Genomic DNA, 24,528 nt, shown 5'->3' on the forward strand with positions numbered 1-24,528 from the left:
TAAACATAGTTCGTATTTTTACGTAAAAATTGTCTTAAAAGCAACCTTTTCGTTTTGAGACAAATTAAGGAAGAAAACGAGGGTCGTGTTCCATTTTTTCTAGTCTCCCTTTCTATATATAAATATACATTTTCCAAAACATCTCTGTATCTTCATCTTCCTCCCTAAATAAAGCTTGCGCATTGCCAATTTGTATAAATATTTGTAACTGAATTTGCATTTTTGGGTATAAAAGAGAAGAAAGTTTGAAATCATTTTAAAGAAAAGGCTACCATTATAAGGAAATATTTATTTGAAGGGAGAAGGCAAGTAGAAGAGGAGGATGAAATTAACCACCTCTGTTATTATTCTTACCGTGCCTCCTCTCAGATTTTAGTTTTCCTCGTCAGATTTGGCACTTGGGGTTTCCTTTAATTGGTGGGTCTTTTTCTTTTTGCTGAATCTGGATTTGAGTTTTTGTTTTAATTTGTTTTGTTTTATCTGTTGCTTGAATTTCCCAAAACTTCTGCAGCTGTATTGATTGATCAACCATCTGGGTTTTGTTTTTTTGGTTTTTTTCCTTTTCATTTCTGAGTTCAGGTGAAGTTAATTTCTGGGTTGTTCGGTTGATTGATCGTGGAAAAAGCTGTTTGTTTCTGAATTTTGAACCACAGAGGGGGAAAAAAACTTTTTTGTACCGGATTATTCTTGTTAAAATAAAGGTATTGAATTGTATCTTCATTATTATGATTGGATTGCAATAATAGGAATGGTTTGGTATTATTAACTTGATTTACATAAAAGGAATGGTTTGATATTGGTTTTTGATCGGTCTATCGTTGTTATTGTTGAAAATAATTTTTTTTATGTATTACATTGAATCCAATAATGAATTTGACTTTCTATGTTACTAATGTAGAAAAAGATGTTTGAGAATGGAAAGCTATTTATTGGTGGGATAGCTTGGGACACAAATGAAGAGCGTCTCAAGGAGTATTTCAGTAGTTTTGGTGAAGTGATAGAGGCAGTGATCATGAAGGATCGAACGACCAGGCGTGCTCGTGGTTTTGGTTTCGTTGTTTTTGCAGACCCGGCTGTTGTCAAGAGAGTCATCAAGGAGAAACACAACATTGATGGCAGGATGGTGAGTTATTAATCTATAAGCACACTGTTTTAGCTTATTGTTGTGCAATTTACTATTCATCAATGCTATTAGGTTATTGAAGCAAGAGGTGAAACTTAAATTCCTTGGGAATTTGTATCATCCTGACCTTGTTCAACTAAATTTTAAAGTTGATCCTCGAGTAATAATGCTTCTTATTTATCTTTTCTCTTTTCAATGATGTTGGTTATGATTGATATTCTCTTTGATTAGTATTGTTACTTGTATTGAGCTCAAAGAGTTTGCGTTGTCTAAGTTTTATTTTCACCACCGTGTTACTTATGCTCAGGTTGAGGCAAAAAAGGCAGTTCCTAGGGATGATCAGAGCATTATGAGTAGAAGCACTAGTAGCATCCATGGTTCACCTGGTCCAGGCAGCACGAGAAAGATTTTTGTAGGAGGTTTAGCATCTACAGTTACAGAGAGTGATTTTAAGAAGTATTTTGATCAGTTTGGGAATATCACAGATGTTGTGCTGATACATGATCACAACACCCAAAGGCCTAGGGGTTTCGGGTTCATCACTTATGATTCAGAAGAGTCGGTGGACAAGGCGTTGCTAAAGAATTTTCATGAACTGAATGGTAAAATGGTTGAGGTTAAACGAGCAGTTCCCAAAGAGTTATTGCCCAGTCCCAATCATAGCCACCTTTGTGGATATAACTATGATGTGAATAGGATCAACAACTTCCTTAATGGCTATAATCAGGGATATGGTCCAAGCAATGTTGAAGGCTATGGACTTGGGATGGATGCGAGATTCAGTCCGATTACTAGTGGCCGAGGTGGGTTTCCTCCTTTTGGTTCTGGTGATGGAATGGGCATGGACATTGAACCCAGGTTAAATCAAACTTTTGGCAATGTTGCAAATTTTAGTAGTAGTATGAGCTATGGACGGGGATTGAACCCTTACTATCTTGGTGATACAAATACATTTGGTAGACCTATTGGGTACAATGGAAGTAGCGCAGGTAATACTTCTTTTTTCAGCTCAGTTACCCAAAACCTATGGGGAAACTGTGGACTCGATTATAACACAAAAGTTTCTTGTTCTGGTGCATATATGGGATCTGGAAGTGGGAGTCTCGGAGGAAATTACTTTGGAAATAGTGGAATAAATTGGGGTTCTGCAATATCCAGTCAATGTGAGGGGAATCATGTTTCTAGCAATAGTGTTAAATTTGGTTACGGAAGTGATGATAACTGCTTCGGTTCGGGGACAACAGGGCATGGAAGAAATAACCAGACGAATTTGGCGCCAATGTCAAATGGTGGTTATGATAGAGCCTTTGCAGACCAAAATTATGGTGGTGTTTCAGTTTATGGGGATGCCATTTGGCGATCATCAACTTCTGAACCAGATGTTTCTGGTTCCTTTGGCTATGGACTTGGCGGTTCCACTTCTGATGTTTTGGGTAAAAGTTCTCCTAGTTATGTTGGTGGTTATAGTGTTAATAAGCGACAAGCAAATATAGGTAAGTCTTGTTACGAGTGTCCTGATATATCTCTATAGTTTTCAGTTGAGGAAATTTCTGCTAAATGTTTACTATTTAGGTTTGTTAGAGTTTAGTAGTACATAACTTAAATTTTTTCGCATGAGGAATCTTCTAGCTATTTTTCGTTGATGTTTCATTTCTCAGTAGCTGCATGATGTGCTTGCCAGGTTTATTATACGGTTAATAGACAGCCTTGGAACATGATCACCAAGTCATTTATTAATCGAATATACTTGTTTATAGTTACAGTTTCTGGTAGACGACTTTTGAATATAATCATCAAATGATTCATTCATTCACTAATGTGTATATCAACAGCCCTGGTTGGGCATTTTAAAGTTCTTTTTTGATGGAACCATGTAAAAGGACATAGGCTCAGAGTTCGGATTACTGATTTATCGTTTTGTAAAAGGTTTTATGTTTGCTCATTTCCTCCATATGGTCATAGATTTAACTTACACATTTTGATTTTTCTTATGGTTCAGGAATTGCTACCTAGAAAACTGGTTTTGGTTAAAGACAAGCTTAGGATGCAAGTGATCTGTGGATTCTGCACATCTCCAGCCTTAATATGAAAAATGGTTTTTGTTTTGGAGAATTGAATGTAGAGTTGGAGAGTGCAAGGGGCTCAGGGTGATACCTTTTTAGGGGATATAGTGGTATTATGCATGTGGTGTGAGTGGTCATGCATGAAGTAAATAGATTTTGCAATGTATGCTGTTATTGTCAGGAATGTATGTTTTTGTTGTTGTTGAAAATAATTTATGTTTTGTTATTCACCCCATTTTGTTCCATTTTTTATTATTTGATAATTGGTAGTATCTATTCGAAAGAATTTTAATCATTTTACAATAAGTACTCTTACACTCCTACAAACGTTGTGTTCGAACCCGTAACTGTAAGGGGTAACAATAATCTTTTCACCATTGAAGTCACTTGGTTTTTATTTATTTTGATCTTTAAATCAAACTAATAACATTTAATTGTTTTCTAAAACTTTATACAAAAACATGAAATAAAAACAAAAATATCATCATAATAACATGTATAATTATTTAATAAAAATATTTTTTTAAATTATCTAGTTAATCCGTTATATCATATATTTAAAAATTAAAATAAAAAATATATTTTTAAAACTATAAGTTTAAAATTTAATATTAAATTTTTTTTAAAACCTTTGAGTTAGCTTGAAGTTGTATTCTTTCATTATCTTTAATTTTTATTAGATTTTATCATATGTATGCCGTAAGGGAATAAAGGGAGAAAATATATATATTTAATTTTGTTAGTCTCATGTTTAACACTGTTCAAATATAGTTTTTAGCTATTTTATTAATATACATATAAATAATAACACATTGTTAACAATGTTAATTACTAATTTTAGAGAAAAATAATTTAATATTTTTTTAACTAGTTAATGCTCGATTAATCTATAACACTAAATATAGTTAAGACTTAAGTAATTAATATAGAAAAAGAAGCCTATAAAATAATTAGTATAAATAGAAAAACAGCACAAAATAAGTATACACATACGTAGTGTATGAATGTATCTTAACAGAGTCTTTGAGAAGCATATTAGATAATTTGAACCTTCGCTTAGAAAAATGAACCAATAAATATAGTAATGAAAAGAAGTCAAGATGGCCGAGTTGGTCCAAGGACCCCATGAATATGCAAAACCGGCTATGTAAGAACACACTGCTACCACAACGACAACGGAGAATCAAAGCGGAAGTTGACCCGGACTCCCACTCGTACCGAATTTGGAAGCAATTGAAATAGTCATCACAAGCTGAGTAGAAAAGAAATGAATTAAGCAAGCAAATTCAAGATGCTTAAATGCTGTTGAATTGAAATAGGCATAACTTCCTGGCAGATTAACATTTGAAGGCCACCGGAGAGGAAAAGAGTCCTCCTTCCGTACTTGTCGACGGTGGCAATGGAAACAAGCGTGGCACAAAAATTAACAATGCTAGTGATGAGTGCGGACATAAGGGAAGCGTTGTTGCCAAATCCCATGCTCTTGAACAAAACAGGAGCATAAAACACAAACACGTTCATACCGGTTAATTGTTGGAACAATGGAATCAAGATAACAAAGGTGAGCTGAGGCCTGTATTTCCTGATTATAATATCTCTCCAAGGGCTTCGAACCAACTTGGCAGCCTAACTGGCCTTTGCCAAATCTTTGAACTCTTCGTCAACATTCTCGATGCCACGGATCTTCCTCAGCAGATCTTTAGCCTCTTCCAATTTGCTGCGTTCAAGCAAAGAGTTCGGCGAGTTGGAGAGGAACAAACAACCAAAGAAAAAGATCAAACCAGGGACAATGTCTCCACCCAAGCTTATTGGCCAACCCCAGCCACCTTCGATCTTAGCAGTGAAGTAGTTCAACAAGTTGGCAATTAATATACCGATGGTGATCGACAATTGGAACATAATGTTCAATGCTCCTCGGTATTTGAAGGGAGCTATCACGGATAAGTAGATCGGAACAGACTGCAAATAAAATTAATTCAGATATATAAATTAACAAAAACATATATGACATCCAAACGAATAAATAAAAAACATAAGGTGATAAGTGTACCTGATTGGCAAATCCAATGCCAAGGCCTAGCAACACCCGACCAAAAATAAGCATGAGTACGTTGATAGCTAAGTCGTTGAGAACGGCACCAAAGGCGAAAAGAAAACCTCCTAACATCATCGTCATCCTCCTCCCAAGTGCTCGATTTATCCAAGATGCTGTCATGGATGACAGAAGAGCAGCCAAATATAACGAAGATGTAAACAACGTTAATATTTGGCTGTCAAACTTACAGTACCGATCATCTTAAGGTTGGACAGATATTTCTTTGTTATAAACATTCGGGAAGAATTATTGTAAAAAAGGATCCATGGATGTAACTCCACCTGCAAAATTAATCATTAATATTCCAGACCAAACAATCTTTAACGGAAAAAAGAAGAAGAAGAAAAAAAGCTAAGAGAGAATGTTTATACCAGAAATCCCAAGATCATAACCAAAGATCAATCCACCGGAAGCCGCAACGGCGCAAGCGAAAAAGACCTTACAAATAAATTTTCCAGCATAGCTTTTTCCGGTACCAGAAGAGATACCTCCACCGCCGCCCATTCTAATTACTCACAAGCAAAAAGAAATCGGTATATAAAAAGAAGAGTGTACTGGCACCAAATGCGTAAGTGCCGAGATTATGACATGTTTCGTCTGTTTAATCCATATGCATATGAAACCTATCCTATTTCAACGCGTACTCCTAATAATACTACAACTAGAACTCTATTCATTCCTCAACTTCAACTACATTATTATATTGCGTTAAGAGTTCGATCTTATTTGAACGTATATTTTACAACAACTATTCAAGTATTCCTATGTTAATTATTATTACTATTTTCTTTAAAAATATTATACGGATAAAAAATTTTGGGAATATATTAAAAACGAAAAAGTTAAAAAAAACACATACTAAAAAATGAAAAGTGGGACACGAGAAATTATTAGATGGATTCGGCTCACCACGTTATCCGTGGTCTCAACTAATAATGTTCATCCATATCAAAGATAACTTCCAAATAATTACCCACTCCCATTTTACATGTAGGAAAAAGGTGAAGATTCACTTTAGAAAAAAATGAGGTGGATACACCTTATTAGTTAGGATCACATATGACATATGAGGGTCCATTTAATAATTTTTCTTTGGGACACAATTAGGGGCATGGTAATGGTTGAAGATTTTTTTTAAATAACCAAGATATTTCATTTATCTAAAGTCGTATCAACAAGCGTCTTGTCAATTACAGATCGTTTTTTTTTATTAAATAAAAAAGTCATTTTTTATTTTTAAAAAAAATTAAATTAATATTTTAATTTAAATTACATTAACAATAATCACAGCAAATAAAACAGTAAAAGTGTCCGGGTCCATAATTAATTTTAGGGTAAAATATAGTAATGATCACTAAACTTTTCTAAAGCTTTCATTTAGGTCCCCCAACTTTTAAAACTTACAATATAGTCCCCTAACATTTATTCTATTTTCAATATGATCCCCCAACATTTAGTCCATTTGCAATATGGTCCCCGATGTAACTATTGGGGGACCATATTGCAAACGGACTAAATGTTGGGGGACCATATTGCAAGTTTTAAAAGTTGGGGGACCTAAATGAAAGCTTTAGAAAAGTTCAGTGACCATTACTATACTTTACCCTAAACAAAATAATAATATGCAACATATGTACATTATTGTGAAAACAGTAGGCATAAAGCATATTATATATATATAATATATATATATACATTATAAATTACACATGTATGATATTAAATGGGTTTAAAACACCAATATGATATTAATATATACATATGTACATTATTGTGAAAACAGTAGGCATAAAGCATATAATATATATACATTATAAAGTACACATGTATGATATTAAATGGGTTTACACATATATAAACATATAGCAGGCGTATATATATGACATGAATGTGAATACATAATTTGAATTGTGAAAACAGTAGGCATAAAGCATATAATATATATACATTATAAAGTACACAAAATAAATGCCAAGAATGATCAAGGTAAATAAACAGCCAACATGCCTTTTAATATCTATACATTTTAAATTTAATGCAAAGATTATGGGAGACTAAACTGATAGTATAAAGCATAAATCCACAAAAACAGGAAATAATATTCATGACTTACACACAAATCAACCAAAATTAACGTTAAATTAAATGAATGTTGAACTGAAAATATGCGAGGATGTAAATGAAAACTTAAAGGATACACATAAAATACTAAAAAAATAAATAAATAAAAATAGACATAAATGTGATGGAGCTAGTAAGTTAAATAAAAGAAGAGGGAGTGACTAAACCGAATAAAAAAGTAAAGCGAAGAGCAAGATCGAAAATAAAATAAAACATCAGGGGCTCATATGAAAATTTGTCAAATAAAGATTAAAGGCTCGAATAGGACTAAAATAAAATTACTAAAAAATGTAAACCAAAGTTAAAAGGAAAAATAAATGAAAACAGGACCAAGATGAAATGGAGACAAAATAAGGGGGACTGCAAAAATGATTTACCCTTGGCAATTAAAAAACACAGCCCCTAATGGGCATTTTTACAATAATATAAAGCTCATTTGAAGCGCCAAAACAATACAAATCAAATAGCAAATATAAGTTTTACAAAATACAGTTGCGACTGAAATACAATATAGAATTTATAATACTATATTAGCTAAAGATGTACTTTGAAAGATTAACGGTTGCAAATTTGAGTTAACGATAGTGATCCTCAAACCACGCCAAGAACTGGTGAACAAAAACACATTCTCAACGCTAGGCTGATGAGATGAGTACTACATTAATAACTTTATTATTTTGCATGCATTCATAACGTAAATACACCTTTATCATCTACTCAATTCATACACAAGACACGCATAAAGACACCAAAGATAAGATTTGGTGTCACGTAATTTGAAGATACACATCCACACAAAGACAAGCATGCGTCATAGTATAGTCTAGAATTATTATTACTTACAGGACTCACACTCTTCTAACCTATATAGAAATCACAAAGATTTTTAAAAATATGTAATCAACACCAAGCTAAATAAATAAGCCAGCATGCTTTTTTTATAGGATGACATGTTGACATCGTTCTTTTTTGGTCACTACCACCATTTACTTTTGCAGAGAGATGTATAACCATGCACCAAGAGCAAATGAAATATGAGGACATGTCACATTCGGTCCTAGGGCTGCCAACCCTAGTATTGAGGCAATGCTCGTTTTGGGCCCAGAAGTGCATTGAGCAAAGTTTTTTGTAAGACGTATCTAAGGGGGTAAAATTTGGCCAATAATCCACCCGGAATATTTATTTGACCCAATAGTTGAACTCCAAATTTATTTTGGAATTTACGACAAATATTATGGTATTCAGTAAATTCGTTATTTTGTTTGCCATGTGGGCCTAATTGTTTAATATATTTTGTTATTTTCACATGGCCAATTCCTTTAATTAATTAACATATATATATAATAATTATATATTTTAAAAAAATCATGAGACTCACCGTGTGGGCATGAAGAATTGATTTTTAAAAAAAATAATAATTTATTTAAAAATAAATATTCAAATATTCAAATTTTAATTATTTAATTTATTTTAAAAATACTTTATTACAAATTATTAACTAAATACAATCACTAATAATAAAAAAAATTATTTATATTTTCTTAATTATTGACGATGGCAGGAATTATTGAATGATAATGACATGGGACTCGTTGATTTCTTTATAGTAGTCCGCCTTCGTCGTCTTCTTCATCATGATCTTCAATGCTTGCTTCTTGTTGAACTGGTACATCAATCCACCACTTTGATTTGTTACTTCAGGTGATAGTATTTAAAGTATTTGATGTCATCATTGACATCATTTACTCAAAATGCACATCAAAATCACTAGATGATGGAGCATATAGAAACAGATCCCATAGACCTGCATATTCTCTTGAAGGTGGTTGAGAGGGTGGCACTACATTCCATTTCGACTGGATCTTCATTGAAGCATAATATGGAGGATATACACCATAATTTGCTTGAGATGCAAAATAATTTGTAGAAGAAGCAAAGGAAGAAGATAATGTTGTTGATGATTTCTTCGCATATTTTGCCTTAATTTTTTTTCTAATTTAGCCCTATCTCCCGACGTTGTTAAATATAATTTCTCATTTGCTTCATAACTTTGGAGGAAGGGACATATTGAGAAATCAAGATCATCTGGTGTAAGGTCAGACAAATAGGCACGTATAAATGTCTCTCATTCCATTGTTTTTTGCATACAACATGGTTCCTCAGTCAATTTTCTTTATGCTTTCTACGTAAATTAATTTTGTGTAATTTGTCCATGTCAAATATTTGTGTTGAAATGGGTTGATGGGAATCAAATCATCAAACCACTCTATATGAGGCATGGATCTCAACAACGTTACAGCACACCACATTAGTAATAAAAATAAACTCTCTTAATTTAAAAGTTATACAAAAAATTAGAATATTTACCACATGTCTGTTGACAATATCAATCCTCATTTGTACATCAACTTTTGTTGCGTCTAATAACTTTGTATCGATAATCTTATGTTGCCATCTAAACAACATAGTATACAAACTAACAACTACATTATTTATTTAAAATTTCTAAACATATTAATTAATAATATAAATTTACTCAAATATAAATTTAAGAAATTACCTTGTAGCGAGAAAGAACTCAACCAGAGTTGTTGTAATTAGCATAAAAAATGAAAAATGGTATTAATAAGACTAGATAACCCATTACATCCGCTCTTTGACCCCTTTCCACAATTGTAGCCTTGCTAAGTTCACAGTATAAAAATGCCAAAATCGTAAAACCCCAATTGTATTAACGACACTCACCAAAATTTTTCAGTAATGGAAGATATTGAGTGTGCACCAAATTATTGAATTTATCCAGTAACAATATCCCTTCAATCAATTGGAGAAGATACGCTCAGGCTACATACATGGCCTCTTCCTCGGTAGAACGGACATCAACTTGAAAATCACTCTCCAACCACGTCATCCGAATTCGATACCCAATGTAAAATCTGGTGATGACACATTTCCCAATAATTCAAAAATCGTGTCTCGGTTGTGATTATTTTGTTTCACCAACGCAACACCATTTATCATAACATTGAGTTGGTAAGCCACATCTTCCAAAGTAATCGTCGCTTCACTACTCGAAAAATGAAACCTACGAGTTTCGGGTCTCCATCGTTCAATCAATGCCGAAATCAGTGCAAGAACCACTCGAAAACCAGAAGAAATGTGGCATGATACAATCCAAACTATTGTAAATAAATAATAGTATGCTTATGTGGCGATGCATTTTCATTCCTCGATGACGAATGTCTTGTTCTTCTTTCTACAATTTAAAATTTAAGTTTTTAATAAAATTTTCAAAACAATAACATTAATATTATAATTTAAACTTTAAAAAATATAAGAAATAAATCCTTATCGAATTCAGTTCAAGCAATGAAATATGGACATGTCAAAACATAGAATTTGTTGTCGGGTAGACATTTTTACCGAAAAATCGTAAAAAAACATTTTTTTCCCAATAAATTGTTTGTCTTCTAAATAAATCACAATAGAAACCCTAAACTATCAAACCCCCATCTATACTTCCAATTCCAACAGCCATAAAACGGCTAGGTTATGGAACTTGTCACGTGGGCATGACGAGTTCCATGTTCTAGCCTTTATAGCCGTTGAAATCTGCCCATTGTTCAACTTTCATTTAACAATTAGATTTTTAAATCCAAATGGAACTTGTCATGTGGGCATGACGAGTCTCATGATTTTTTAAATATATAATTATTTTATATTATTTTAAATTAGAATATATATATATATATATATATATATATATATATATATTAAAGAAACTCGTCCTGTGGGCATGACGAATTTCAAGAAATATATTAAATAATTAGGTCCCATAAGACTCACATATCTAGTTCCATTTAAAAATAATTTCCTGGAAGACTTACCATGTGGGCATGACGAGTTTATTGAATAAATGTGAAGTTAATCTATTGGGCCATATAAATTACAGGTGGATTATTGGCCTAATTTTGTCGTCTGAAGGGTGTTATAAACATAGTCATGTCTGCAACAATTTTTAAAACCTAAATTCCAGGTGTAAGATTGACCCAAAAATAAAATACAAAGAAAAATAAATGGAGAGTATCTGTTGGAAATCCACAGCAGTGATCACCTACCACATCAGATAGAAAGATCATCCAAATCAATTTCAATTAGTTTAGAGTGAGACTAAGGGAAATTTTTTTCTTCTGAAGTACATCAGAAAAAGGTTTTACTAATCATAACTATTTATGCTTCAAGCCAGGCCACACTTGCATGCAGGCTATTGAATAAAATTTTTCCCCTTACAGCATTTTCCAACAGAAATATGATTAGAGTGCACTAACAGCAACATTCCAATTAAAACAGATTGAATCTTCAAAAGTTCAAATATCCAAATTAGAGATAATATTGTTTCAAAACAAGACATTTAATTTGTAAGTGGTTTTACATTAATATATTCAAAACATACACACTCTACAAATACAGATGCTCAAAAATAAATTCAAAATAACATTTTATTTTATTATTGAGGACACTCAGTTAGTTAATTTATTGCGTGACCCGAAATGTTCCTGAATTGAAGTCTGCTTTTGACGTTGGGAGGTGCTCCTGTGGTGCTACTCACCAGAATTTCGTTTTCATCACTCATGCACATCTTGACCACATTGTAAGTCCCATAATCTCGCCAAAAAGATGGTGTTTTTAGCCATGGTTTGAAAATCGTGTACACTACTCAGGTGTTTTGGTTAGCTCAAACTCTAAGTTCCTGGGTATTACTATAATCTCATGTGGAGTCGTTTACTGTCTCTGGGTGGGCTGCCAATGTATGTAGCTAGCCGTGGTTTGTACAACTTAAAGCCTCCGACAGTATTTGTACCTCCATGTATTAAGAAGACGTGGAGAAGCTGTTGGGTATTCACAGGACAATGGGAAATGTGGAACTCAACCTTGACTTGGTCGCACTTTTCTTGTTTTTTTCCCCTGTAAGATGACTTTACTAGGCTTTTTCAGGTGAAACTTATGAACTGCGGAATGACATTGTTGTCCGACCATTTCGAACTCATCATGTTATACCAAGCCAGGTATGCCTTAACAATATTTCTTCTGAAGTATATAAATTTTATTTAGAATAGAAAACATAGACTATGAGTTAGGTGAAAATGGAATCCATCTTTTGAGTTTTGAGTGGGATATGCAAGAAAATATGTCTCTTTAGTTTCTGCCCTTGATAAATTCATTATTGAGGTTGAAACATGGATGCAGATGAAATTTTTGTTTAAGTATGAATTTGGTTTTTTTTCTTTCTTTCTTTCTTTCTTTCTTTCAGGGTTATGAAACATTATATTGTCGCCAGAGGTGGCCTTTACAGGGGATACTACAGCAGAATACATGCTTGATCCACGTCATGCCGATGCCGTGAGGGCCAAAGTTCTTATAACTGAGGTATAGACGGAAAATACATTTCGCTACAGCTGTGGTAATATTGTCTGTTTATGTTGCGACAAGTAGTGTAATCTATGATCTAACTTAATGTTAAAGGGAAAAAGCACAATTGGATGATATGATGAGACAAGTACAATGCTTCGTAAAATCCATGATTAAGTAGTGATAGGTGTCTTCTCTTTGCCTTCTAGCAAGTTATAGCAGGTGTGAGCTTAGCTGTAAACTCATACAGAAGACTTGGACTATTATATACCAGCACCTTGGGAATTATTTTCTTGCTTTGTCTAATATATAACTGCACAGAGATGATTCCATTAGTACAAGTGAGTTTCCATAACTATGAATCTTATCCTTTCTAATTGTGGAACTAATGTGCCAACTCTAAGTTTTCAGTATTTGCACTGATATTCAGATTTTGGTTTTGCTTCATATGGAGCTTTTCCATCCCCTATTTGGACCAACATTTGCAACTTTCTGCAATTTTTAATCTTCGTGTTGCTGATGTGAAAATATATTTTGTAGGCAAGGTTCCTTGATGACGGTTATAGCATCGATCATGCAAGACAACATGGTCATACTCATTTACCCGGGGTATGTTTGATCTTTGATCGTCCCACTGCATTGTTACAGTATTGTTAATGACTTTTAACATTATCCGATACAAAATTCCAGATCATTGAACATGCTCAGTGGATCAGGAATAAGGTTGTGAGATATAATATGAAGTTCAATCACTTGGTTCATAATCAATATAATCATTATGAAAAATGATCTTAAGTAAGCCCATTTATGCTACCACTAACAGATCACAAGTAAATTTCTGCTTACAGAATGTTCAGACAAAAAATATAAGCCATTATCAGCAATCGGTTGTAAAACGAAGGTAAAATCTCCATTATATTAAAAAAAATAAAAAGGTAAAAACAACCCTTATAGTTGTACAAGATTTGACCAGGGGGAAAAAATCCTAGCTTCATTACCTTACGGACCTCAAGTGAGCTCATTTATGAAACTAAAAACAGAATATCACGAGTAAATTTCTTCCTGTAGAATTTTCAGACAAACTTCAGCCATTACCAACACATGGTTGTGAAATGAAGCTGGAGAAGCTGCTCTCCAAGTTTCTTGCCAGATCTTCTCTGCCAGATTTCTGGAGGTGCTTCATGACTTTCATATACACTGCAAAGTTCGGTTTTAGACCCTTTTCTATCATCTCTGAAAGCACAGTTTGTGCGGCAACCGGTTCTCCCCTTTTTCTATGAAGGTTCGCCAACAAACTGTAAATCACATTGCTCGCAGTCTTATACTTATGACTACAAACAGCCACATACTGGCGTGCCTCCTCATACTGCTTTAATTTGAAGTAACCCTTCATAAAGGCAGCATGTGTCGTCGGCCGAGGTTCAATGCCCTTTGATTCCATTTTATCAAGCCACTCCAATGCCGTATCTAGTTTACCACGGCTGCAGAAATGACAAATGAATATCTCAAACGTTAATGCATCAGGACAGTTCCTTTCCAGCATGAGTTCAAGCAGCTGACCAGCCTCGTCGGTTCTATCATTCTTGCATAAACAACTGAGTATATAGTTAAAAAACTGGGCATTTGGTTGACAGCCCATTTCAATCATCTCATCAAGCATGCGCCTTGCTTCTTCGAAATGACCTCTACGACACCATCCTCGAATCAAAATACTGTAATTCGACAACCTTTTCTTTGCATTTGCAATCGCATATTCAGCCATTTCAAAGGATCCTAGAAAACACAACATCTCTATCAAAGCATGGATACCAGAAACACCACATGACCCACCTATTTTATCCAATACTTCGACCACCTTGCATATAGAGTTCTTCGTTGTAGCTTTACTAGAAATCTCAACACGTAAATAACCAAAAGCCTTTCGATTCAGACATATATCATGCAACCTAAAGTCGTTCAAAAGATTAAGCATCGAGTCAAAATCACCTAATCTCCCACAATTATCGATAACCAAACTACAAATATCAGAGTTATGATCAAACACGGGATGGGAGTGTCTAATCCAATCAAAGAAACGCAATGCAGAAACTTTCTGGTAATTTAAAGTTACAAAAATGGGTTTCAATAATACCTCAGAAAGACGTACATTCATGGCATCCAACTTGGATTCTAAATCGTTATCGCCCCTTCTAATCAAATTGGTAATCTCTGAAATTTGCTTTCGACTGACATTTACCCTTGAAGAAGAAGAAGCAGAGAAACTGCGAAACCAACAAAAATCGGATCTACTGAAAAATCGAGAAGATGGGTATGGCGTAGAAGAAAAGGAGGAAGGCCCAGATGAGGAAATGGTGAAAGGAGTCGAAGAATTGGAAGAAGGAACGGTGTGAAGTTGATGGGAACTGAGAGTTGGGGTTTGGAGAGTGGAAGAGAGTGATTTGGAGGAAAGAGCAAAGAGTCCGGGATTGAGATGTTTTCGAGAGAGACGATACATCTCCGTTTCGCTGGATCAAAAATTTCAGGGTTTTACGGGAGGTACCGGAGAAGAAACCCTAAAAGCCTAAAGCATAGCATCCATTGTCTTGTCTGCATTCGATGAACTGTGAGCTAGGGTTTAATCTTGAGTAATTTTTACAACATAGTTTGATGGTTTTATGGTTGCATTAGGATATTGCTTTTTAAAATGGTTTCGGCAAATGTGTCATTGTTGACACATCTTAATTTATATATACATATAGATTATAGAATATTATTTTATTAAGTCCATCGATTATTGAAAGTTATAAAATGATCATTCGATTATAGAATATTGTCTTATTGAATTTTTCGACTATTAAAAATTACAAAATAATCATCTGACTATTCATTATATTCCAAACTCATCCTTTTTTCGTTAAACGTTGGTGGCTGTTTAAGCCGGACATTAATATGATGACTATAATATAATAGCGTTTGAGATTCTATGATCGTATTTTATCATATCACAGTTGACATATTAACATTCAACTCATAATATTGTCCATTTTTTTAACAAAAAATATGAGTTTAGAACATAATGAATAGTCGAGTAACTATTTTGTAACTTTTAATAGTCGAAACTAAACAAATCAACACTCTATAGTTGAATGATCATTTTGTAACTTTTAATAGTTGAGGGACTTAATAAAATAATACGCTATAGACGAGGAACCATTTATGTACTTTAATTAATAAAAGTCATAAAAATAAAAATTTAAAGGCTAAGTAATATTGATAGTGTCTTTTACTTTTGGTCTATTTGATTTTGATTATCGATTTTAAAATAATTACGTTTATATTTTGATTGTTGAACCATTAATCTTTTAAAGCTCCCTGAAACCAAACACACCCCCAAGTTTTATTTCTCTTTGTTCGTGTAAATAATGAAGACCATATAATTAAAAATATAATGAGTCTGTGACGTAAGTGATTGAAACATAATTCTTTTAAAATAGACGATCATTGATTAAATGGGTAAATAATGAAAATTAAATATGTAAATATGTCAATATTTTTAACTGTCACGTTAGTTATTCTATCAAATAATGACGACATATGACTTAACTGATAACGTTTAAATAGTCAAACAGTCTTGGTGACAAAATAGAAAAACCAATGATCAAAATATATTCCCCACATAGTTAAGTGGTCATAGGTATATTTTACCCTTAATATCACTTAAAAGTTCAAACATGAGGCGAATATAAACTCCAAGAGATAAAAGGACCTTACAACTTTTCACCAGCGTTTTATTCACCACAAAAACAAAAATTGTCTTCTGTCCCCCAGAGTTTTTGCACAGTTCAAATATTCAGGGGAAAAAAACCTACAACACTGTCGGATCACAGGTGAAAGGGGGTGCAGGAGGTACAGTATCATGGAAGTCTTCTCGCAAGGTTCCGAATTAACAAAACAAAACAAGTTAAAAAGATAATCAAGACATGGATTAACTCAGTTTTAATCTTGTGAGGTTTTCGAAGAAGCCTGCAATGAATTTGGTGGAGAAGCAACCTGCTCGGATGGATCATTATCTGAATTCTTAGTTTCCAAGTTCCGACATTTCTTGCTTACAGTGTCGGTGTTTCGTGCCCAATTGGGAAGTCTCGATGGCGGAGGAGCTTCGGACAAATGGACTGTTGGTGACATTCTTTGATATGCTAGGAGTGATGCATCGAACACAGGTAAAGGAAGGGTTGGAGCATAACTATAAGGATATCCCAAAAAAGGATGATCGAATCTGCAAGTTGGCCCGTACTTGCACAGTCCATACATACTGTAGCTAGAACATACAGCTTGCCCCTACATACAAAAGAACAACAAATCAAATAACATTTGGCTAGAGTGAAGAAAATGGAAATGGGAACACGAATTCCTGTTTAACTCGAATGGACACGAAACTTACGGGTCTCGAAGGAAGCCCAAGAGGGCCAACACTATTAATGGCTGAATTTGCAATCCTTTCCTTTGGATGATGGTACTTGCAATCAGGTCCATATTTGCAAGTGCCAGTGTTCATATAATACCTACACTCAGGTTGATCAGGTCTTTCAGGATAGTTAGCAGACAAGAGCATATGTCCATTAGAACCAGACTCTGCGGGGTTCGTCGAGTTATAACCATAATTGGATCCAAGAAAACCAGCAGAAGATACGGGGCTCATATTTCCCTGATCAGAGTTAAATTAGTAATCAAGAAAAATAAAATGTGGCAAAATAAGGAAAGAAGTTCCAATTGGCAAGAGCTACCTATGAACAATTTTTTTTCATATAAAAGAGATGAACAAATAATAAAAAAAACAAACATGCAGTGTGAAGCATTATAGTTGCAGGGAACTGTCAGGTATGTACATGAAATATGCAAAGCTACGATGAGTCACATCTATGTGACCTTGTGGTGATAGACGTGCATAAAATACGTATGGAAACACAAATTTGCAGAATACATAGCAACGCTCTCTTATTTTTCCGAAAATAAACATATAGTAACACGTTTAAAACACAATTAAGTTTGTTTTGGATAACAGATACTTGAATAGCAACAAAGTTAATCATTTTAAGTATACATTTCATATATAAAGAAAAGCATGCTTTTTGAACTTCTCCAATAAGCAGCTCAAGCAATAAGTGAGCAAAGATGAAGACATCTAAGGTGTCTAACACTTGCAATTATGCAAACGAAAACGTGTCCAATAGTAAGTGAATTCATATAACAGAATGGGGTCAAGACCAGGTAATTTTTATCATAACATCTTAATGACATTCACTTCTGGTTAGAACAAGTCATTAACTAGCGCCATTAGTAGCCAACTGACTAAGACATTTTCAAATGTTACAGATATGGGTTGTAGCAACATCATGAACACTAAAAAAGGACAACAAATAAATGAGATCAGCTGATAAGAAGAAAACACATATAATGAGTCTTTCTAAAAAAACAAAGTAAAAGCAGAAAAAAATAGGACCGATCTTCAGGTCTTAATAATCAAGACCGTGTAACTTCGTTTAAAAAAAATGCCAAGGTTTGCATTATTCTCATATCCAGTGATTGGAAACACGACATTTAATTTAGCAATCTAAAGTTAAATTGAATTGAAAGTCAAGGAGATCAACATGATGTTTACACTTGCAGAGAACTTTATGAAGCTTGCTTTAGGACAAGTGAAACATTTAAATTTCACAATTTAAGAAGTCAGTCCAATATACTTTGCATTTTACACTGTCATAAAACGGAAAAAGGAAAACCTTGAATGATGGAATCTTGCAGAAATTAGATTTTATTGACTACATTATATTGACGTATGAAGTATGAAGTTCAGATAAACGTTACTCAACAAAAGAAACATTCACTTACCATGTAGGTGCTCCAGCCATTAGCAGGAATTATGTTTTGAGGAGGAGAAACAACAACAGGCATGTAGCTTTGGGTTTGTAAACGTGGGCCAGATACAAATGGTGCCCTAGGTAATGACCATGTGGGTAATCCACCAGCATACGGCACACCTGTCGGTTGAAAAACTGATGATCCCGCAGGTCCATTTACAGGTAAGCGAGCCCCAGGTGAAACAGGCTGGGGATGATGGAACTTGCAAGCAACTCCAAATTTACATGATCCGGTCCTCATGAAATAAGGACATGATTTTTCATCCTGATAAATATAAAACTAGCATGAGACTACATAAGGTCAGGCTAGCACATCAAAGAAGAGAGAAAGAAAGAACCTGACGCATAGGAAGACCAAGAATGTTAAATGTAACAGGTCCAGCTCCATTCCTGTCCTTCGGATGATGATATTTACATGTGGATCCATATTTGCAAGCTCCTGTCTTTAAAAAGTACTGCAAAGGAGGTTCATGAAAACTTCTAAATTAAAAGCTTTCTAAAACAAATGCTTTGTTAGTCTTGATCACAGAAAGAAATATATAAAAAAAAGACAGAGAGAGACAGCTTAGACATAATGTCAAAACAATTTAGCATTATATCAAACATGTCATCGATGACCCTGAGCTACAACATCAATTTTCTTTAGAAGAACGAAAAAAGAGTTCTGCATCACTTCACCAGGTTAAAAGAAAACATTAGCACACTAGTTAGATTAAGAAGATCATAGTCCCTGCTGTCCACTGGTAAAAACATTATCATTGACATTACACCACCCAAAACAAAAACAACAGCAAAATGGTGACTAGCACAATCAGAAAACTCCATTTGGCCACATATCATGTTAACAATCTTGCACGTACACAATATTTATACCATGCATGCTATGTATTCCCCATTCAAGTGAACGATTATCCATGCAATATTCATTTCCCAAAAAATGTTCCTAATTAAATAATATATTTTTGCATAACAACCACATTAGTTGTCGTCCCTTTCTTAGAGAGAGTTAGATATATACCCCAGCACAAAATAGCAACACAAATATCTACTAGAGAAGGCAATTTAGATCACTGATCTTAAGTGAGAAAGTAATAATACCCCACAGTCTGGCTGTCCAACCCTTTCAGGGAGTTCTTCCTGATATTGGCCAGCCTGCACCAAAAAATAACATATTCAACCACTACATCAGCAGAGCAATATCTATGTAAATAAGAATCTGAATCCACGGGCTTTTGATATTGACATAATCTGTCAGTAAATGCAATTCAATTCAAAAGATGAACAAAGACTTCATTACCTGAGTATCATAAGCCGGATGATTGAAACGACAATTACTTCCATAACCACATGATCCAGTCCTTAAATAATAAGAACAATCCAGTTCACCAGGACGATCAGGATACGGGGCCGACTTTGAAAAACCCACCTCTTGATTATTATCATTAATTTTCAACAGCAAAATTGCTTCTGGAAAAAAAAAGGAAGCAGGATCTCGAAATTAATCAAAATTAGAATATCTCAATGTAAAGAACTTGATCCTATCTTCGAAACAAAATCTATGACGACTGCAGTTCATAACAAAAAACAATTGCAGGAGATCCAATTAAAAGAACAACAACTTACAAATTAAAATATACGAAGTTTCTTATTTTTATTTACAGAATAGAAACTTACCCTTTTTCACGAGAACTTAAAAACTTTGATCACAATGGAAATTGATCACAACAAAGGAATTCTAAAATATAAAAATAAGGGGGAAAGGTATGAAGCAGCATCAGATCTTTGTATGATTTGAAGTAACAAAAAGAGCAGAAAGAATCGGCGCTACCTTCAACGTTATCAGCGGATTGATTCGACGCAACATTGTTCTGAACTTGCCGATTATCTGGCATCGGTGGATGCGGCACAGAATTTTGTGAAACCGTATCTTACTTTTGATCAAAACAATCAAAAACCACACAATGAGGAACAAAAATTAATTTCTGGGCATAAACCAAAGCAAATTTGTCTGGTTTAAAAAAAACAGTTCAAATTCAAAACAAATGATGACGACGACGATCAAAAGAGTGAAACCAGAGAAATTTCGGGGTCTTTTTCTTTTGTGGCAACAAAAAAAGAGATTATAAAGAAACAAAAAGTGAAATCCTAGAAAAATATTCCAATTTGATTTTTTAAAAAATTAAAAAAAAATCTCCTGGATTTTTTTCCAACTAAGCTTCTGTGTTCTGTCCTGGTGCACCAGTAATAAAAATTTCTTTTAGTCAAAAGACATCGTTGCCCTCAAGTTCAACTACTCTCTTTCAATTACTGACCGCCATGGTTTTTTTTTTAATTACAGATAATCGTGTTCTACGAGGAATCTGATGGGTTAAATTGTATCCTTATTTATGAAAATATTGTGAGAAAAAATATACACGAAATTTATTTAATAAAATATTGCGAAGACAACTTATATGCTGATGTTCTCTCGAAAATGGGTTGTTTCCTTGAAGAAGAGTTGATCATCTTCGATTCTCCTCCCACGGAGGTTCTTCTCCAACTTGAAGCGGACGCTCGGGGTACTTTATTCTCGAGAGGATTCTCCATGAATTAGTTTTGCTTGCTTTTCAATTTCCCCTTGTAACCAAAAAATAAAAGAAAATGACATCTTAATCTATGTACATCTTACAAAATTAATATTTTAATTTAAACCATCAAATCTCATTAATTTAACCTAAATATTTCATGGTCTTATTTTTTATTTTCTTGAAATTTTGCAATATTTTTCATTTTTTCAAAACTTTAAACTTATTATTTTTCAAAACTTTATTAATTTCATTGTTTCATAATTGTTAATAATTTTTCATATTATTTAAAACTTATTTTTTTTAAATATTTTAATGGTATTTTATTTTTAAAAATTATCCAATCATAGTTGAACATGTGCTAAAAGAAAAATTAATGTCATAATGGTTCATCCTTATTTGATCACTTTTGAAATAAATACAGATTAAATTATTATTTTTAGAATAATAAATTAACTTAATTTATAAATTGATAATTTAATATGTACTTAATATAAATTTAAACTCAGCATAATTAATGATAAACTAACATTTTGGATTGAAATGTATACTTTTTTCAACATATAGTAAACTAAAACAGACTTTTTCAGTGTAATAGGACTTTTAGTAGACTTTTAATTTTTGAGTGATATAATTCAAACTTAATTCTAGTAAATATGTAAAATAAAAGCTATAATTATAATATAATATGAAAGTTTAATTATTTTTAATTATTATTATTATTATTATTATCTTAACTAGGTCATAAAAGGGAACAAATTTCTCTAAATTATTAGGATCATTCAGTAAATTTAATTAATCAATATTTTATAACGTTAACTAACCTAATTGTAAAGTAAAATTTATTACTAAATTGTTGTTCAAACTAATTACAGTGTTTAAGGAAAAATTATAGTATTTCCAACATTAGTTGATGACCAAATTAAATCTGTGCAGAATAACGAGGGTATTTATGTTCTTTTACATTCAGTATGAAGAGACAAATAAGCGTGAATGTTACGGCAATAAAAGCTCTTTCTCCTTTTCTTTTTACAGTATATATTTCTAAAATCTTTTAAATTGAAAAAAATCGTCACCGTCAAAAGCGCCCGAACTTGGGAGGCGTGGAGGAGGTCTGGGCCAGTGGATTTGAATCTACTATGGGAGTGGGACCCGATATAAAGTTTTCTTATACGGATGTTTCTTCAAACGACGAAACTGCCCCTTGCTGTCACGTGGTCCACGAAGCAGCTGAAAAGGGATATAACTGTCCTTCCATAGTGCTCAGTTATAACGTGGCGCTAAATAAACATCCTCGTTAATCAACTCATTTCAGCTTGTTGTCCTTTTAAACGGATGGAAAAACAGAGGAGAAGAACCGACAAATCCTCGCCGTCGGAGACATTGTGCTATCTGGATGAGCCGTTGGATTTTCGGAAGAGTGGGACCCAGTTAAAGCTTATTGTGTGTGATCTGCACCGACTCTCGCTGCTTTTTTCGAAAATTTTAATGTTAGAAACAAATTTTTAATTGTTTTTCATGTTGAAGGTTAAAATTATTTTTTATTAAAAGAATGAAGAGAGATTGTTTAAGATTAATTTTGGGATTTAATATCAATCAAGATTAAAATAATATTTTATCTGCATATCATAAATTTAATTGAAAGAGTTTAAAATTATATTTTAACGAATGGAATGGAATGGAAATCATGTTTTATTATAAGGCTTAATTAGAAAATAAGTGCTAAAGTAGTAATGGTTGTGACGTTAGACACTTAGAACCTAGATGAATCGAAAAAAAATTTAAGTATTACTTTGAGAAAAATGATACAGTTTTGATACATATTTTTTAATTAAGTATTATTATAATAATATCCAAAAATATAATTAGTTTGAAGAATGATTTAAACTATTTTTCCAAATATATAATAAATATAACTTGGTCTAATGATTATATTAGCAAAGAATGTGATTCGTGTATAAATATAGTTGCACGAACCAAGCGATCTCGGTGGTAAAAAAATTGTTATTATTCCTCAAGGTCTTAGGTTCGAGCACCAAGAATGTTAGGGGTATTAGCGTTCAATGTCAAATGGTTGAAGGTTATCTTTGAACAAATATTATCTTGTACTTACCCCAGATTAATCAAATATATATATAGTTTGGGATGCAATTGAAATGTTCAAAAAGTTGGGGACCAATGTGGAATCAAGATCATAGTTTGGGATGAAAATGGAATATTCAAAAGTTTGAGGACTATTTATAATGATAATCATTGTTTACAGATGAATTTGGAATGTTTAAAAGTTTAAAAACTAATTTAAAATAAAAGGCATAATTTAAGGATGTATGACGCAATTAACTCAAATATTTACCACTTTAATGTATAAAATTATATTTTTAAAACATATTGTACATATTTTCAGTATATATATGCGCCAGTTAGGCTATTTGAGATGAAATATTAATTCACATTGAAATTTAATTTGATACAGATTAAATTAAATCAAGTGCAAGCGAAACTAATAATAACGTCCATTTCACTTCACCCGGGCCCAATTAGAAACATCTTTTATGGGTAAAATACTAAAATTCTACACCACAATACCGGCTATCTTATGGAATTATTTTTTTTTTTAAAATAAAGTTGTAATCCCCTTTCTTATTCAACAAAAATTTTAAAAAAATAAACTATATAAATGGTCACTGATTTTTGAATAAAATTTTTTTAACTGACATTTCAAAATTAGTGATTTGATCATGAACATTATTGATTTATAACAAATAGATCACTCACCGTCAATAGTCGTTACTTAAGATACAAAAATATTGATGTGGCACGTTACAATCAAATTGATTGCAATTTGACTTCATAAAAAATATATTTTTTTATAATCCCCCTCCCTCATTTCCCAACCTTTCCTTCTTCTTTTTATACTTCACCCTCTTCCAAATGGGGACTGCAACTGCAGCAATGAACTTCAGTATGCTATTTTTCTTATCCCCTTTGCTTTAAGATTATGTGGGGTCATGTATCATGTACGAGGTTACATGATAATTATGGTTTCTTGTATGCTGCATTCATCATACTTTGGATGATATCTTATTTTATTTTTTCTTTTTGCTTATTAATATGATAATTATGTCAAGTCGTCGATGTTTATGTACAAGTTATTTTCCTCCAACAACTTAACCGCCAACCATAGGCATTAGGATTATGTCATTAATGTTTTCTTTTCCACAAAATAACTTACATGTTCAATCCAAAATTTATTATT

At 33.1% G+C, this 24,528-nt stretch overlaps 5 protein-coding genes and 1 pseudogene across 8 annotated transcripts in view; 2 read left to right on the forward strand and 4 right to left on the reverse strand.

The window, feature by feature from the left end:
- The window catches only part of LOC120154183 (1-aminocyclopropane-1-carboxylate oxidase 3-like), a 30,256-nt gene that overhangs the window by 3,497 nt on the left and 2,231 nt on the right, over positions 1-24,528 (reverse strand). The gene's annotated exons all lie outside the window — the stretch shown is intronic.
- Positions 184-3,362, forward strand: LOC120154181 (heterogeneous nuclear ribonucleoprotein 1-like). Of its 3 annotated transcripts, XM_039165996.1 has the most exons (5): positions 184-417; positions 580-701; positions 899-1,123; positions 1,431-2,616; positions 3,123-3,362. In XM_039165996.1, exons 3-5 carry the CDS (start codon positions 905-907, stop codon positions 3,134-3,136), a joined length of 1,419 nt encoding a protein of 472 aa, XP_039021927.1. In that variant the 5' UTR covers positions 184-417; positions 580-701; positions 899-904; the 3' UTR covers positions 3,137-3,362. The 3 variants fall into 3 exon arrangements, with proteins under 3 accessions (XP_039021927.1, XP_039021926.1, XP_039021928.1); XM_039165995.1 differs by lacking the exon at positions 580-701 and having other exon boundaries at positions 185-417; XM_039165997.1 differs by lacking the exon at positions 184-417 and having other exon boundaries at positions 526-701.
- Positions 3,499-5,785, reverse strand: LOC120154064 (annotated as a pseudogene).
- LOC120154065 (tRNase Z TRZ2, chloroplastic-like) lies at positions 12,173-13,600 on the forward strand. The gene is made up of 5 exons (XM_039165913.1): positions 12,173-12,298; positions 12,388-12,468; positions 12,743-12,829; positions 13,352-13,420; positions 13,502-13,600. Exons 1-5 carry the CDS (start codon positions 12,173-12,175, stop codon positions 13,598-13,600), a joined length of 462 nt encoding a protein of 153 aa, XP_039021844.1.
- Positions 13,896-15,305, reverse strand: LOC120154066 (pentatricopeptide repeat-containing protein At1g09820-like). The gene has a single exon (XM_039165914.1). The coding sequence runs from the start codon at positions 15,303-15,305 to the stop codon at positions 13,896-13,898; it is 1,410 nt and encodes a 469-aa protein (XP_039021845.1).
- LOC120154182 (zinc finger CCCH domain-containing protein 3-like) lies at positions 16,546-20,787 on the reverse strand. Of its 2 annotated transcripts, XM_039165998.1 has the most exons (7): positions 20,537-20,787; positions 20,006-20,175; positions 19,807-19,860; positions 19,047-19,163; positions 18,680-18,973; positions 17,232-17,495; positions 16,546-17,128 (listed from the first exon to the last, which is right to left on the reverse strand). In XM_039165998.1, exons 1-7 carry the CDS (start codon positions 20,598-20,600, stop codon positions 16,787-16,789), a joined length of 1,305 nt encoding a protein of 434 aa, XP_039021929.1. In that variant the 5' UTR covers positions 20,601-20,787; the 3' UTR covers positions 16,546-16,786. The 2 variants fall into 2 exon arrangements, with proteins under 2 accessions (XP_039021929.1, XP_039021930.1); XM_039165999.1 differs by lacking the exon at positions 19,807-19,860.

This window comes from Hibiscus syriacus, unplaced genomic scaffold (genome assembly GCF_006381635.1).
Source record: "Hibiscus syriacus cultivar Baekdansim isolate YM2019G1 unplaced genomic scaffold, ASM638163v2 tig00111105_pilon, whole genome shotgun sequence".
Classification (NCBI taxonomy): Eukaryota; Viridiplantae; Streptophyta; class Magnoliopsida; order Malvales; family Malvaceae; genus Hibiscus; species Hibiscus syriacus.

Bases quoted from the DNA above. Each gene is read 5' to 3' on its own strand.
- LOC120154181 (XM_039165996.1), top strand. From the start codon at position 905: ATGTTTGAGAATGGAAAGCTATTTATTGGTGGGATAGCTTGGGACACA. The intron at 1,124-1,430 runs GTGAGTTATTAA...ACTTATGCTCAG, and splicing joins ACAACATTGATGGCAGGATG to GTTGAGGCAAAAAAGGCAGT.
- LOC120154065 (XM_039165913.1), top strand. From the start codon at position 12,173: ATGTGGAGTCGTTTACTGTCTCTGGGTGGGCTGCCAATGTATGTAGCT. The intron at 12,469-12,742 runs GTATGCCTTAAC...TTGTCGCCAGAG, and splicing joins ATCATGTTATACCAAGCCAG to GTGGCCTTTACAGGGGATAC. The intron at 13,421-13,501 runs GTATGTTTGATC...ACAAAATTCCAG, and splicing joins GTCATACTCATTTACCCGGG to ATCATTGAACATGCTCAGTG.
- LOC120154066 (XM_039165914.1), bottom strand. From the start codon at position 15,305: ATGTATCGTCTCTCTCGAAAACATCTCAATCCCGGACTCTTTGCTCTT.
- LOC120154182 (XM_039165998.1), bottom strand. From the start codon at position 20,600: ATGCCAGATAATCGGCAAGTTCAGAACAATGTTGCGTCGAATCAATCC. The intron at 20,176-20,536 runs GTAGCGCCGATT...TTTTTTTTCCAG, and splicing joins ATCCGCTGATAACGTTGAAG to AAGCAATTTTGCTGTTGAAA. The intron at 17,129-17,231 runs GTAAGTTTCGTG...TTTTGTATGTAG, and splicing joins TTGGGCTTCCTTCGAGACCC to GGGCAAGCTGTATGTTCTAG.